Genomic DNA, 14,187 nt, shown 5'->3' with positions numbered 1-14,187 from the left:
ACGCAAAGTCGCATCGAATCATATGAAAAAAAAATCGAAAATAACCGTGTTGACCTAAAAAGTCAACTTCAACTCAAAAACCAAACCGGACCGTTCAAGCCGGTTTTGGTTCTGGTTTCGAATGACCAAGAACCGGCCGGAACTGAACCAAACCGTTTTATTAATAATAAATAAATAAATTATATATATATATACACACACACACACATGTGATGGTATAATAGGTTGAAAAATTGGTTTCACCAAATTGCAAAGTAGTGGATCCCATCCCAATTAGGGTTCACTCTCACTTACCTCACCCTCACCTCACTTACACACATGGCTTCACTCACACCCCATTCCTAATTCCCCCATTTCACACAGCCGACCAGCGACCACCCACTCACGACCTCTCATCCAAAAAATAAGCGATTCAGCCCACAACCTTAACTGCGACGGCCCTCATCATCCTTCCTTCACGACAACTCACAACACTTTGTCCTCCGTCAGTCCGTCCTCCCTCCTTGGTATTTTCTCTAACTATTCTCATATTTGAGATTAGGAATATGGTTGAGTTCCACTGGTTGTTCATTCTCTTTTACCTGCGCTATATATATATATATATATATGTGATTAACACTGTCTAATCGAGTCCTTAACTCTCGTCTTGCAGATGGATTCCTTGCCGGTGTCTAATTTAGAAACAGAGGAAACATAAGTTCTACTTAGTTCATCACCCACTTGTATCCTCTGCACTAAATATACAAAATCTCTACACCTTTGGATTCACTCACATGGTTTACTTGATGAACCACTAGATTGAGGTACCATAACTTTCAAAGTCTTGTTTTTTCTTTTTTTAACTCTCCTTGTTTTGTTACCATACACTTCAATATGATTCCAGAACTAATTCATTTGTTCTTATATATTTGAAGATGTAATAAAATTACAATCTAGTGGAACTGTTTGAAAAAGATAACCATGATGAAGGAGTTAAAATAAATGGATGTTACAAGCATCTCTGGTCATCATTACAGCAGTCCAAATTGAGGAAGAAAATATTGCGATGCTTAAAATATTAGGGAAAAATCCTTATTGATAGTGTCAATGCAGATGCTAAAAATACTTGGTGAAATTGCAAGGATGTGCGTTTCTGGGTCATCTGTGCATATGCACTTTGCATATATACATGTACATCTTATGCATACTATTCTAAAGCTGATTGCTCTTTTGGGTTACCGACTTCACCGAAACATATGTATTCTGCAATATAATTACCTACATTAACTATGCAAAATGGTTATTATCGTATATTATTGGAAAATGTCAAAGGCACATTGACATGTGGGAAGGTAAAACACTTGGCGACAAATTTTAGGTTTGGGACACCACCAATTTGGCGTGCTCATTTAGACGATGAGACAATCTTGAAAGATATAGAGTTTTATGAAGCACTTGAAACAGGTATGAATATTTACTTTTCATTACTTTGTTTTTGTTTTTTCTCTTGTTTTGTTGCATACTTTCTTATTTTCAAATGAGTTCTTGATTTTTATATGTTCTAGAAAAAAGAAATGGTGGCACATCTAGCATTGGGGATTCATAAGCTATTCAGTCCTAACTTATCACCTTTTACTAGCAAAGTTCTAAAAAACGCTAGGCGCTAGTTCTAAAAAACGCTAGACGCTAGTAAGGCGGTGGGCTAGTGCCTAGCGCCTAGGCAGCTAGGCAAGGTCTAGGCGGGCGCCTAGACGGCCTAGGCGAATTTAGGTAAATTTCTTGTATATCTTGTAAATAAGTGCATATTGACACTTACAAAAAATTATACTTGTGTGAAATCCATGGATAAGATAATAAAAGAATGATAAAATGCAAAAAGAGTATCCAATAAGTCAAAAATTTAAAAACATATTAAGCATATATGCCATATAACCATAGTGAGGAGTATTATAGGATGACACATGTACAACAAGCTCACAATTTAAAACCACATATTCAGCGGATTTAAGTAAATTTATTATATATCATATAAATAAGTGTTTGTTCATATCTAAAATATACATAATTTCATTTAGAATTATAAGATAATCAAATTTAAACATTAAATAATATGTTCTTTTTTTTAAGTGAGAGCTTGAGCATTTTAAGCACATAATAAAAATACATATGGTATGGTCTTAAAAAAATAATAAAACATTACAACAAAAAAATAAAAAAAAGAATGAAAAGTAATAACGGGATTAAGAGTGGAAAAAGAAAAGGGTATAAAAAATAGTAAGAAAAAATGATGGGGACTATTCAAAGAAAACGTGCAGGCTGCAATAGATGTTTTTCCTAGATAAATGATGGTGGGACCATCTTAATTGAATCATGCAAATTGAATAATGATCCATGTTTACAACTAGACAAAAATTGAAATAATATTAAAAACAAAATAAATATGTTATAGTCGTAATAAACAAATTAACCTTATGCTTCCCAAGATAAAAAACAAATAAACAAATTAAACAACACAGAAAACAAGGAGAAAAAATAGATAAACTAATTAACTAGCACAGGAACCAAGGAGAAAGAAAATAAAGCAAAACATCATCTTCTTCTTCCTCGAGCTGAGTTGCACGGTGACTCTGCAACAATTTTTTCCAGATTCCGGTGTGCTCTACATACGCCCGCCTAGCCTCCGCCCTACACCGCCCAGACCGACATAACTCCACCTAGTCCCGCCTAATCCCGCCCAGGCGTTTGCCTAATATATTTCTGATTTTATGCCCAATTAGAAGCTAATCGCAGCGGCAACCGAACGCCTAGCTCCTAGGCGGCCACCTAGACCGACTTTTAGAACATTGTTTACTAGTGATGGTATGTATGTAACTTTAATTTTTTTAGCACATTCCTTATTAAATTGATTTGTAAGATATATAAGTTTGAATTCAACGAATAAGATATATAATTAACTGATACATGAAGGAGATCATATGGGATGAGATAGTTAAATTGTTCGAGTGAGAGGTTTTTGGGGCATCCAGCTTGTAGCTTTGGAGAATAGGTTTAGCATTGGAGTTCAGCTGGGTTTTCTCCTTAATCTTTCACTTTTATATGATATGATTATACAGAAAAAGTGGGTATATTTGTCAGCAAATTCTGTTTAATTGTTAAACTTGTAGTTTGCTACTTCAAACTTTTAAAACTGGGGAAGCTCATGCTTCCTCTCTGAAATAAGTTGTTTGATTCTGCTTGCTCTTTGAAATAAGTTGTTTGATTGTGTACAGGAGTTACTGCTTGCTCTCTGAAATAAACTTGCAGTTTGCTTCTTCATTTTTTTGTTTGTTGACTGACTGACCAATGCATATTTCTTTTAGTTGTCTCTTTTTGTTGACTTGGTGCCACTACCAAAGACATTTGCATTAAACAAGATGTGTGTTATGCAACTTTATATAATCAGTTTTAAAAGATGTATTTGAATGCATGATGATTTGATGTTCAAATCATTCAGTATTTGGAACCGTAAACCGGTTAAAACCGAATCTGAACCGGTGTATACCAAACCGTACGGTTCTACTAATAAATTTAAACGGAACTGTATTGAACCGAACCGTTGATATTTTCCTGTTCCGGTTCCGATTTAGGAATGGAAGAACACCGAACTGCACCATGCCTTCCCCTAAGTTTGAGGTTGTGGGTTATCGCCAAAGCAGAGAAAGATGCGATCTTTGATGTGGGTTTGTGAGGAATTTGAGGGTGGAAGTGGAAAATACGGTTGAGATTAATTGGTGGATTCAAATTTTGATGGGTTCGTGCAGTTGTCCTGGACTTGTGGTTGGAAGGGAGAGATAAGGCGCCAAAGCCATGTGAATAGAGGAAAGTATTGAACCACACAACCTCAAAACCCCATTTAGAAAGGGTATCCATATTTTTTCGTTTTAGAATTTCTTTTATTCTCATTCTTTATGTTTTTTTAGTAAAATCGGCTTACATATTGTCTATTTCTTTCACAACTCAATTTAAGTCTAGGGTTCCTGTTACCTTTCTCATGCCAAAACCTATTATTATTATTATTATTATTATTATTATTATTTAAACTCTTTGCCTGTCATTTTACAAATAGACAAACTTGTAATTAAAATTTTCATTAAAAAGTGAGTAAAGAGATAAGACATTGAGATGAAAATAATAATACTCTTACATGAGGGACATTGGGTCAGTGATTAAATGAGGGACGCTGCTTGGGAGCAATGACTCTTTCAACTACCAAGACAATTTGACATTTACCAAAATAGGATAATGCTAGGGAGACTAAATTTGTGGATAAAATTTGCAAAATAAATGATGTGTCACCGACAAGAATGAGCACGTTTATCAACGCTTAAGTCATAATTCAATCATCAATTTATGTGCCATTTGATTTAAAAAAATTTATCTACAAATTTAGCCTCTCTCTAGTATTCCCCACCAAAATATCTTACTAAAACTATAAAATGAAAAATTTATGTACACATGTCATAAAATAGAAATGATTTTTCATCTTGAAAATGATGTCAAATACGCCAAAGAAAACTTAAAAACATCAAGGCAGGGGTGAAGCTAGAGAGGTGAACTCCACACTCGAGTTCAACGTGTTCCGGTCACCAAAACTCGCATGCAAGACCACCTCAGCGATCCCCACAACACCCAGAAAAAGGATAACGTGGCTTAAGACCACGATTTGGTTGAGATTGGTTCTCGGTGGAAATAAGAGGAAGAGAGAGTTGCAGAGGGAGTCGAGCAAGAAAATGGAGAATGAGAGAGAGTGAGACCGAGAGTTAGTCGAACCCACTCTGAAATTTTCCCCCACTCTGAATTCCGCCGTAACTTGGAATTCGATTCTGCTTTCATCCACACTCGTGAGTACGAAAACTAATTTAGTAAAATAAGAAGACATGAGAAATTGAATTTAAACTCAGAGCTCCATATTTATTCAAGACCCCCTCACTAGGGGCATTATGGACATTTCACAATAAAATACATTAATTTTAGGTACGGACTATAACAGCCACTTTGTACTATAGTCTAGTGGCATTCCTCTTTACTTGTAAATGAGAGATCTTAGATTCGATTCTCGCTAAAAACAAATTTGAACGACATTGTTGCTAGCGCGTTATGAGGCTAAACCCATCCGCCCTCCCCTTAATTAATGTAGATAATATCGTTTGTTCAAAAAAAAAAAACAAAAAAGATATGGCTGTCTAAATTGTTTTTTGGACCGTTTACCCTTTAAAATTCCGCCCCTCTTATCAACAATTCTTGACTTCGCCACTGAGTGGGAACCTCGAATCTGGGTGAGAGGGTCAGGGTGCTTGAGTTCCACTATAACACTAGCCCTCCTTGAATTCATCTTATGTCAGTTCAGACTTTTTGTAGAATAACATGCACGTACTTTTGGTCAGTGAGTTGTGTTTCGATTTTAATTTTTGTCGCGGTAGTTTTATTTTTTTCAATTTGGTCATCGTACAAGATTTTGTTTGGGAAGCAAGTTGAATTGCTAACTTCCATGTATATCTACGCACTCCAAGTACGTAATAGACGAAAGTCAGCAAATGGACACACCAAAAGGAATATGGTTTAAAGTGAAAAACAGGGTCATTGCTTTTGTTCTTAAAAAAAAAAATATAGCATTAGACTATCACCAAGTGTCTTTTTAGCGTAGTGATGTTTGAGACAGACAAAAGTCATAAAGCATAATTAAGGTAGCACATAATCTCATTAGGGACGCAGACATGGCAATATGCTTAACCCTCCAAGTCTCCAAACAATAAAAAACAGTTTGACAGTTTAGATCAGTAGAAACCAACAGCAGCAAGCTTCATTAATTAAGTTCTAAATGATCTTGATGACGACCTCATTCCTTCTCCCTACAAATCAAAAGAATTATTCTAACGTTGGCTGCCCCGTCAAGGTTTTACCGAGGCCAAGCCGCCCCTGTGCGCCCTATCATCTTTATACCAATTCTTATAATATCGTATTTTTATCAAGTTACACGCTTTACTTTGGATTCTGACCAGAAGCATATCATCTTCTCTTTTGATTCAATGTTATTCCTTCACATAACCTGGAAAATGGCATATACGATAAGAAATCGGAAAACCTATTGACGGTCTTTTCAGTCCTTAATTACATCCAGTTTTAAGTTCTTTTTATTCTTTAATTTTCTGCCCAAAGAATATGCCAAAGTGTCAACATAAATATCATGCTATTTAAAGCAAGAAAACGTTGTGCATGCTGGAAACCCTAAACCATGCATCAAGTTATTTATTAGACTAAATTCAATAATCCACATTGACAGTTTATCACCAAAACAACGATCCTGTCAACCGTCTATTTTTATGTCTAAAACTTTGAACGTACCTCCAGATTTTGTGGGTGTGCATGTAAATAATGAGAAGACCACCACAATTTTCGGTGCTAAAACAACGCCAGGACGTCGTCTTTCTCCCACCATTCAATCACATGTCAACACCATATAACAGCTTCCCTCCACCACTCTACCCCTCATCTTTATAAACAGCCTTGGGCCAAGCCAAGATAGCACACTTCAGCCATGGCTCCACCTCTCCTCTCGTCTACGGTCACAAGTTGCTGCTTTCTTCTCCTCTCCTTCCTCATCTCTTCGTTTCCCGCTCTCTCCTTTGCCCTAACCGATGCTGAAGCTGCTCACATAGCCCACCGCCAGCTCATTTCTCTCCCGGAGAATGGCGACCTCCCTGACAACTACGAGGTTCAAGTCGACGTCAAACTAAAGTTTGAAAACGACAGGCTCAAGAGGGCTTATGTCGCTCTCCAGGCACAGAAGAGCGCTATTTTTTCCGACCCTTTTAAATTCACTGCCAACTGGGAAGGGGAGAATGTGTGTGCCTACAAAGGGGTGTTCTGCGCTCCAGCACTCGATGACTCGAGCTTGAATGTGGTGGCCGGCATAGACCTTAACCATGCAGACATTGCAGGACATCTCGTTGTCGAAATGGGGCTCCTTACCGACCTTGCACTCTTCCACATCAACTCCAATAGGTTCTGTGGCATCATCCCAGAGAGCTTCAGGAGGCTGACGCTCATGTATGAGTTCGACATCAGCAACAACCGATTCGTTGGTCGTTTTCCTGGAGTCGTCCTCCACTGGCCTAATTGCAAGTACCTTGACCTCAGGTTCAATGGCTTCGAAGGCGAGCTTCCTCCAGAGCTTTTCTTCAAGGAGTTTGATGCCATTTTCTTGAACCATAACCGATTCACGTCGGTGATTCCAGAGACGATTGGAAACTCCAAGGTTTCTGTTGTGTCATTTGCATTTAACAACTTCAGTGGTTGCATTCCGCACAGCGTTGGAAACATGCACAACGTGAACGAGCTAATCTTCATGAACAACCAGCTTGGTGGGTGCTTCCCTCCTGAGATTGGAAACCTAGGAAACTTGCAGGTTTTTGATGTGTGCTACAATGGATTTATAGGTTCTTTGCCAAAGAGCTTTGTCGGGCTGCAGAGCATTGAGGAATTGGATATTGGGTACAACAGGTTGACAGGGTTTGTGACTGATAAGATTTGCACGTTGCCTAAGTTGGCAAATTTCACATTTGCTTACAACTATTTTAGTGGGGAGGCTCAAAACTGTATGCCAAATCCTAAATCGAAAATAGTGTTGGATGACTCAGGCAATTGTATGCCAGGAAGGCCTAAGCAAAAGAACACAAAGACATGTTTCCCTGTGGTAACTAAGCCTGTGGATTGCAGCAAGAATTGTGGTGGTTCTTCTACACCAGAGAAACCTAAGACACCAAAGCCTCCAACGCCAAAGGTTAGTCCACCACCGACGCCAAAGGCAGAGCCGCCACCCACACCGAAGGCCGAGCCCCCACCATCAACACCGAAGACTAAGCCGCCACCTTCCACACCAAAGGCCGAGCCACCACCCACTCCTAATGTTGAGCTACCACCAACTCCAAAGGCAGAGCCACCATCCATGCCAAAGGTTGAGCCACCACCCACTCCACAGGCAGAGCCACCTCCCACCCCTAAGGTTGAGCCACCACCCACCCCTAAGGTTGAGCCACCACCTACACCAAAGGTTGAACCACCTCCCACGCCAAAGGCCGAGGCACCAAAGGTCCAACCACCACCCACCCCTAAGGCTGAGCCACCACCCACCCCTAAGGTTGAGCCACCACCTACACCAAAGGCAGAACCACCTCCCATGGCAAAGGTCGAACCACCACCCACCCCTAAGGCCGAGCCACCACCCAAGCCAAAGGCTGAGGTACCAAAGGTCCAACCACCACCCATCCCTAAGGCTGAGCCACCACCTACCCCTAAGGCTGAGCCACCACCCACACCAAAGGTTGAACCACCAATGACGCCAAAGGCTGAGCCACCTCCTACGCCAAAGGCTGAGCCACCACCTGAGCCAAAAGCCGAGCCACCTCTTACACCTAAAGCTGAGCTACCTCCTGCACCTAAAGTTGAGCCACCTCCCGTACCTAAAGCGGAGCCACCTCCAACAGCTAAGTCGGAACCTCCTCAAACACCAAAAGTTGAGCCACCGCCAATGCCAAAGGTTGAGCCACCCCAAACACCAGAGGCTGAGCCACCCCAAACACCTGAGATTGTGCCACCCCAAGCACCTGAGGTTGAGCCACCTCCTGCACCAAAGGTTGGGCCACCTCCAACACCAAAGGTCGAGCAACCACCAACTCCTAAGGCTGAGCTACCTCCAACACCGGAGGTGGAACCTCCTAAAGCACCAGAGGTTGAGCCACCAATACTCGCACCTGCACCAAGCCCGATTGGCCGTAGCCCTAAAGGTCCTCCATTGTATCCAGTTCAACCACCAGCAACGCCAGAGCCTGTACAATCTCCTCCATCACCATCTCCAACACCAGAACCATCTCCAGAGCCTGTGCAGTCACCACCACCAGTCCAGTCACCACCGCCACCTGTCCAATCCCCTCCACCGCCAATTGAGTCTCCACCACCGCCTGTCCAGTCTCCATCACCACCACCAATTCAATCCCCACCACCGCCTGTTGAATCTCCCCCACCACCAGTGGAATCCCCCCCACCACCAGTTGAATCCCCACCACCGCCGATTGAATCCCCACCACCCCCAGTCGAATCCCCGCCACCGCCGATTGAATCCCCACCGCCGCCAGTTGAATCCCCACCGCCGCCGGTTGAATCCCCACCACCACCAGTCGAATCTCCCCCGCCGCCGATCCAATCCCCACCACCGCCGGTCCAATCCCCACCACCGCCGGTCCAATCCCCACCACCGCCAGTTGAATCCCCACCACCACCAATTGAATCCCCACCACCACCAGTTGAATCCCCACCACCGCCAATCGAATCACCTCCTCCCCCAGCTCCAACTCCATCTCCTCCTTTGCCTCCTCCTGTGGAGTCTCCACCACCAACCCAACCAGACTTTGTGCTACCACCAAACATTGGAGCACTATACTCATCGCCACCACCACCAATGTTCCCAGGCTATTGAGTAGTAGTTTATCATTTCACATGTTTGCCTCATTTTGTATTTTCTTCTCTAGTTACAAAACACCTTCTACACGTTCACTTGTAACTTGAGAATCTTACCAAATACAGTGAGATTTACAATTTCAATACCTTCCTCGCAACTTGATTGGTTCTCTCTTTTTCTAATGTAACTTTATACTTAATATGTGTTAACTCATCGAGGATTTATTACTAAAGAAATAAAACAGAAAAATGAGAAAAAATGATTGAAAGTTGTGGCTGATCATGAACAAAATTAATGTTTGCATTGTCAGTAAAGGCTTGTTTGGGAAGTTTGTATATATGCAAGTCAGTTTTGCTTATAAGTTCTTTCATTTACTAAGCACATCATCATTTATTTTTGAAATTCAAGTGCTTTATGAAAATTCACTTCCTAAGAAAGCACATATGGTTTTACAAAATTTCACTTAAAACTGCAAAATTCAAACAATATGTTTAACTATATTTTTCAAAACATTATCAAACATGCTTTTAGTTATTTGAATAGAAATGTCACACCTTTACAAACATTAAAATTGTTGATCTAAACGAGACATGAAATTGCTTATGATTCTATTTAAAATTTGGGTTTTGGGGAAGGGGGGGTGTTGCTGTTGTGGGATGAAGAGCAAGAGTAAAGTGGGATTTCAAGGAAAATAGATCGATCCGTTAAACATAGTGTAAGGGTGGAGGTAGAAAGGAGATGAGGATGTAAGCAAATTGAAGTACAAGTTTGACATTTTTACAAGTTGAAAATATTATATTCATAAAATGCTAAAAAACACAATAGGAGTTGTAGAAGTATCAATACAATCAATTTCCCATACACTTACCCCTAAAACTGAGGACCCGGGCAAACATAGAAAAGAGGTACAAATGTGTATAGGGATAGGCACAATTCAGTTTTATCGGCTTTACTCCAACTCACAATCAAAATTGGTTCAAATTTGACAAAAATAGGTAAGAAAACAACTGTATGGTCCAGTGGTTTAGGCCTAAACCTAATTACCTTTTCTTTTACATTTCTTTCAACTTCCTCAGTCCAATTACAACAACAAAAAAGTGTATATAATTTACTACACATTTCCAACATGTCATCAAACGTCACTGCCAATTCATTTAGTTATGGATTTCACATTTCCAACATGTCATCAAACTTCACTGCCAATTCATTTGGTTATGGATTTCTATGAGAAGTGGACATTTACCTTTCTTTCTATCTGACCATCTAACATCTGAGTATTGGGATCAAGGCAACATCTTTCAAATTTATTAAAGTAGTTTAATAATTAATATAATTATGATTTAAAGATCAGTAACTTCATAGTTTTGTTAAACTTCAAATTCAACATTTTTCTCTCGTTATTAGTCAATAAGAAGACTATGTGGCCTCGTTTGACACCTTGGACTGTACTGACTATTTTAGTTGTATAGGTGTTTGGACCCAATTAACAATTTTGGGATGAGAGCGGTTATGGGCTCGGCCCACAAGAAAAGCCAATGGTGCCTTGGGATATTCCCAAGGAAAGCCTAGCCCAATGAGGATAGGACGTGTCCTACCAGGAGTTGTTCTCATCAAACTTGGATAGGATTTTGGCCAAGTCTTGATACTATAAGGAGTCTTCAGATATCAGTGATGCCTTGAATCAAGGAGCATATGTTGAGGATCAAGGATTAAAACTTGATGATAATAAGGCTGGATTCAAAGTCCTAAATATACTAGGATTGGCCAAAGCCCATTCAGAATGGATGAAGGAGAAATTGAAGAATTATAATCCGAGTAGGATTCTACTTCAGCTATGTGGGGAATTATTACTATAAATAGAGAAGGGAATGAATCATTCAAAGCTCATTCTAACACACAAACAAATATGCCCTGCGTAAACCCTCTCTCTACATGAAACCTTCTCATTCTTGAGAAAACATTCACCTTTCTAACTTCATCAAGCACACCTTTAGTTAGTCTTAACAATACTATGGTTAACAACCGACGACACCTTTAGTTAGTCTTAACAATACTGGAGCTGTAGAATCTGGCGACTGAGGAGCATCTTTAGTTAGTCTTAATAGCACTGCTTCGAGATTGACTGATTATTTATCCAAGTCTCGGCCAATAGGGAGTTTTTGAGTCCTTATGGGAAATGTCACTTCATTAGTCTTCTCGACGAAGTGAGGTGTTATCAGGTTACATCGCTCAACACATCAAAAGCTGAGTTTATTTTATGAGTGGATATTCATAAGTACATTTTAGAGTTCGGCATTCTGATGACCGAACCACATTTACAATCAAGACACTTATCTCTTTTCAGTATTTATGTCTATACAATTTGATAGCGATTCAGTGCACTTATATTTGCACAAATATAATCACAGTGGTCGAGCCCGGTGCTGACGATTCTTAAACTTCAAAGAAACTAGCAGCCTTATCTTCAAGCTCTAGAACCTAGAGGTTGAGATGAATTCCTTCCTTGGCCGCGATCATAAGACAAAAATTAGCAGCACGTTCAACACCACCATCACCACATTCATTCACTTACCGATCGAGCTCGGTCGTCAAGTTGGCACGCCCCGCGTTCAATCGAAGGACATAGTTAACTCATTAGCTATTTAGCCTACACACCACGTAGGCTTGGTAGGTTTTAGGGTCAACATTTTGGCATGCCCAGTGGGACGTTCATCCAAAATCTATGAATAAACTAAGATTGTGAAGGTGAGTCTCTGAAAAAATCCAGAACCTTTGTTCTGATGCATTTCCATTCCATTTCGGTTTGTGTAATTCTAGGATTTTACTTGGTTAAAATTGTGAAATTGGACTTTAGATATATAAGTGCAAAACTTGTGCGGGGTTGTGATAAATTCTGTTGTAGTTTTGTAGATTTGTAACAGGTAGACATAGAAGTGTAATTTGATGAGGGAATGAATAGAAACAAATGAAAATGTGGTGGAAATAGAGGATGTAGATACAGGGGCTTAATCTGGTGCAGGGAAGGTTGAATAGTTTTTCTAACGATTGACGATAAGTTGAAACAGAACTTAAAAATGGAGTTTGAGCCGTTGGATAAAGAGTATGCTTTTTACAACAATTATGCACTTACAGTGGGGTTTGGGATTCGGGAGCATAGTAGTAAAAAGTCAAGTGATGGTGAATGTTGGTTAAGGAAATAATTTGTTTAATGCAAACAAGGCAAGAAGATGGTGGATGCTAATCCCAGACCTAAAAAGAAAGGTAAGATGGGAGATGCTAGAACTAAGTGTAAGGCAAAACTTGCGCTGAATGAAGGAATTGGTTGTGAAACATTTGTTGTAACAGTTTTCAATGAAGGACATAACTACCCTATGTCAACTGCATCATACTTATTTAGATGACATTGTCGAGTTTAAGAGTCAAAGAAGATGATGATTGAACAATGTGTGTAGGCCAATATTTTAATAAGTAAACATGTGGGTTTACTAGAGGTGCAAAGTGGAGGAATTAAAAATATTAGTTGCACCTCCAAGGGTATGTATAACGCCGAACATCAATTGCAAGCTCATCAAATTGGGCATGATACGGAAATGTTGAAAGAGCATTTTGAGATGAGCAAGAGAAAAAGATTCATTTCATTTCAAGATGGAGATTGACAAAGGTGGAACATTAGGGAATTTCTTTTGGGCGGATGCTAAGTCACGACATGCTTACAACCATTTTGGTGATGTGATTGTGCTTGACACTACTTTCAATACCAATGTATATGGGATAATGTTTCCTCATTTGTTAGAATTTAATAACCACGGTCAAACCACTGTATTGGGTTATGCATTCATAAAAAATGAAAAAATCGAGAGCTTTGAGTGGTTGTTTGAAGAAATGCTTAAAACAATGCCGGGTGAGCCGCCAAAAGTCATAATTATGAATCAAGATGAAGCCATAGCAAAGGTTATTGGCAGCAAAGTACCAACCACCTTTCATTAGTACTGCATATGACACATGATTAACAAGTTCAATGGTTGGGTTTTCAAGGATTTGCATGATTACATATGGGATATTGAAAGCAAAGAAGAATGTGAGGTAAGGTGGAAGGTGTTGGCAGAAGAACATGAGTTGGTTGATAAAACGTGGCTTAAGGACATTTATGAGTTGCATGCGAATTGGGTTCCGGCATTTTGCAGGCACGCTTTTTTAGCTAGAATGTCAAGTAGTCAAAGTGCTGAGAGTTGTCATTCCTTTTTTAAGCAATATGTGCATAAAAAGCACTATTTGATTGAATTCATCATTAGATTTAAGCAAGTCCTTAGACAACAACGTCAAAAAGAGGTGGTTGGTGACCATAATGATGAAAATCGTACCCCTCTATTGCAGCTTCGCACCCTAGTGGAAGCTCAAATGGCCAAATGGTACACACGATTTATGTTTGAAAAGTTTCAAGTGAAGGAATTGAAGAGTTTGACTTGTTTCTTAAGGAAGCAGTTTAGGGATGGGAATGAGGTACTGTATGAAGTACATGAGAGAGTTGCGGGGGTGACAAAGATGAAGACTTTATTGTACACATCAAAATTTCGGTGAAATAAATGATGACCAATGTATTAAAATTTCAACGTTCACATGTCACGTAAATTTTACACGTAGCATGTGACTCAACGAAAAATAAAAAAAAAATCAAAACAATCATCAAATAGGACACGTGTCAACACCTGGCATAA

The 14,187-nt window shown here is 39.8% G+C and overlaps 1 protein-coding gene across 1 annotated transcript; it reads left to right on the top strand.

Moving 5' to 3' along the window:
- The first annotated feature begins 6,538 nt into the window (after positions 1-6,538).
- Positions 6,539-9,629, top strand: LOC137726338 (pollen-specific leucine-rich repeat extensin-like protein 3). Its single transcript, XM_068465253.1, has one exon. It carries the CDS (start codon positions 6,554-6,556, stop codon positions 9,488-9,490), a length of 2,937 nt encoding a protein of 978 aa, XP_068321354.1. The 5' UTR covers positions 6,539-6,553; the 3' UTR covers positions 9,491-9,629.
- Positions 9,630-14,187: the final 4,558 nt, after the last annotated feature.

The sequence above is a fragment of the Pyrus communis genome, chromosome 2 (assembly GCF_963583255.1).
Source record: "Pyrus communis chromosome 2, drPyrComm1.1, whole genome shotgun sequence".
NCBI classification, from domain to species: domain Eukaryota; kingdom Viridiplantae; phylum Streptophyta; class Magnoliopsida; order Rosales; family Rosaceae; genus Pyrus; species Pyrus communis.
This window is presented reverse-complemented; position numbering and strand designations above follow the sequence as displayed.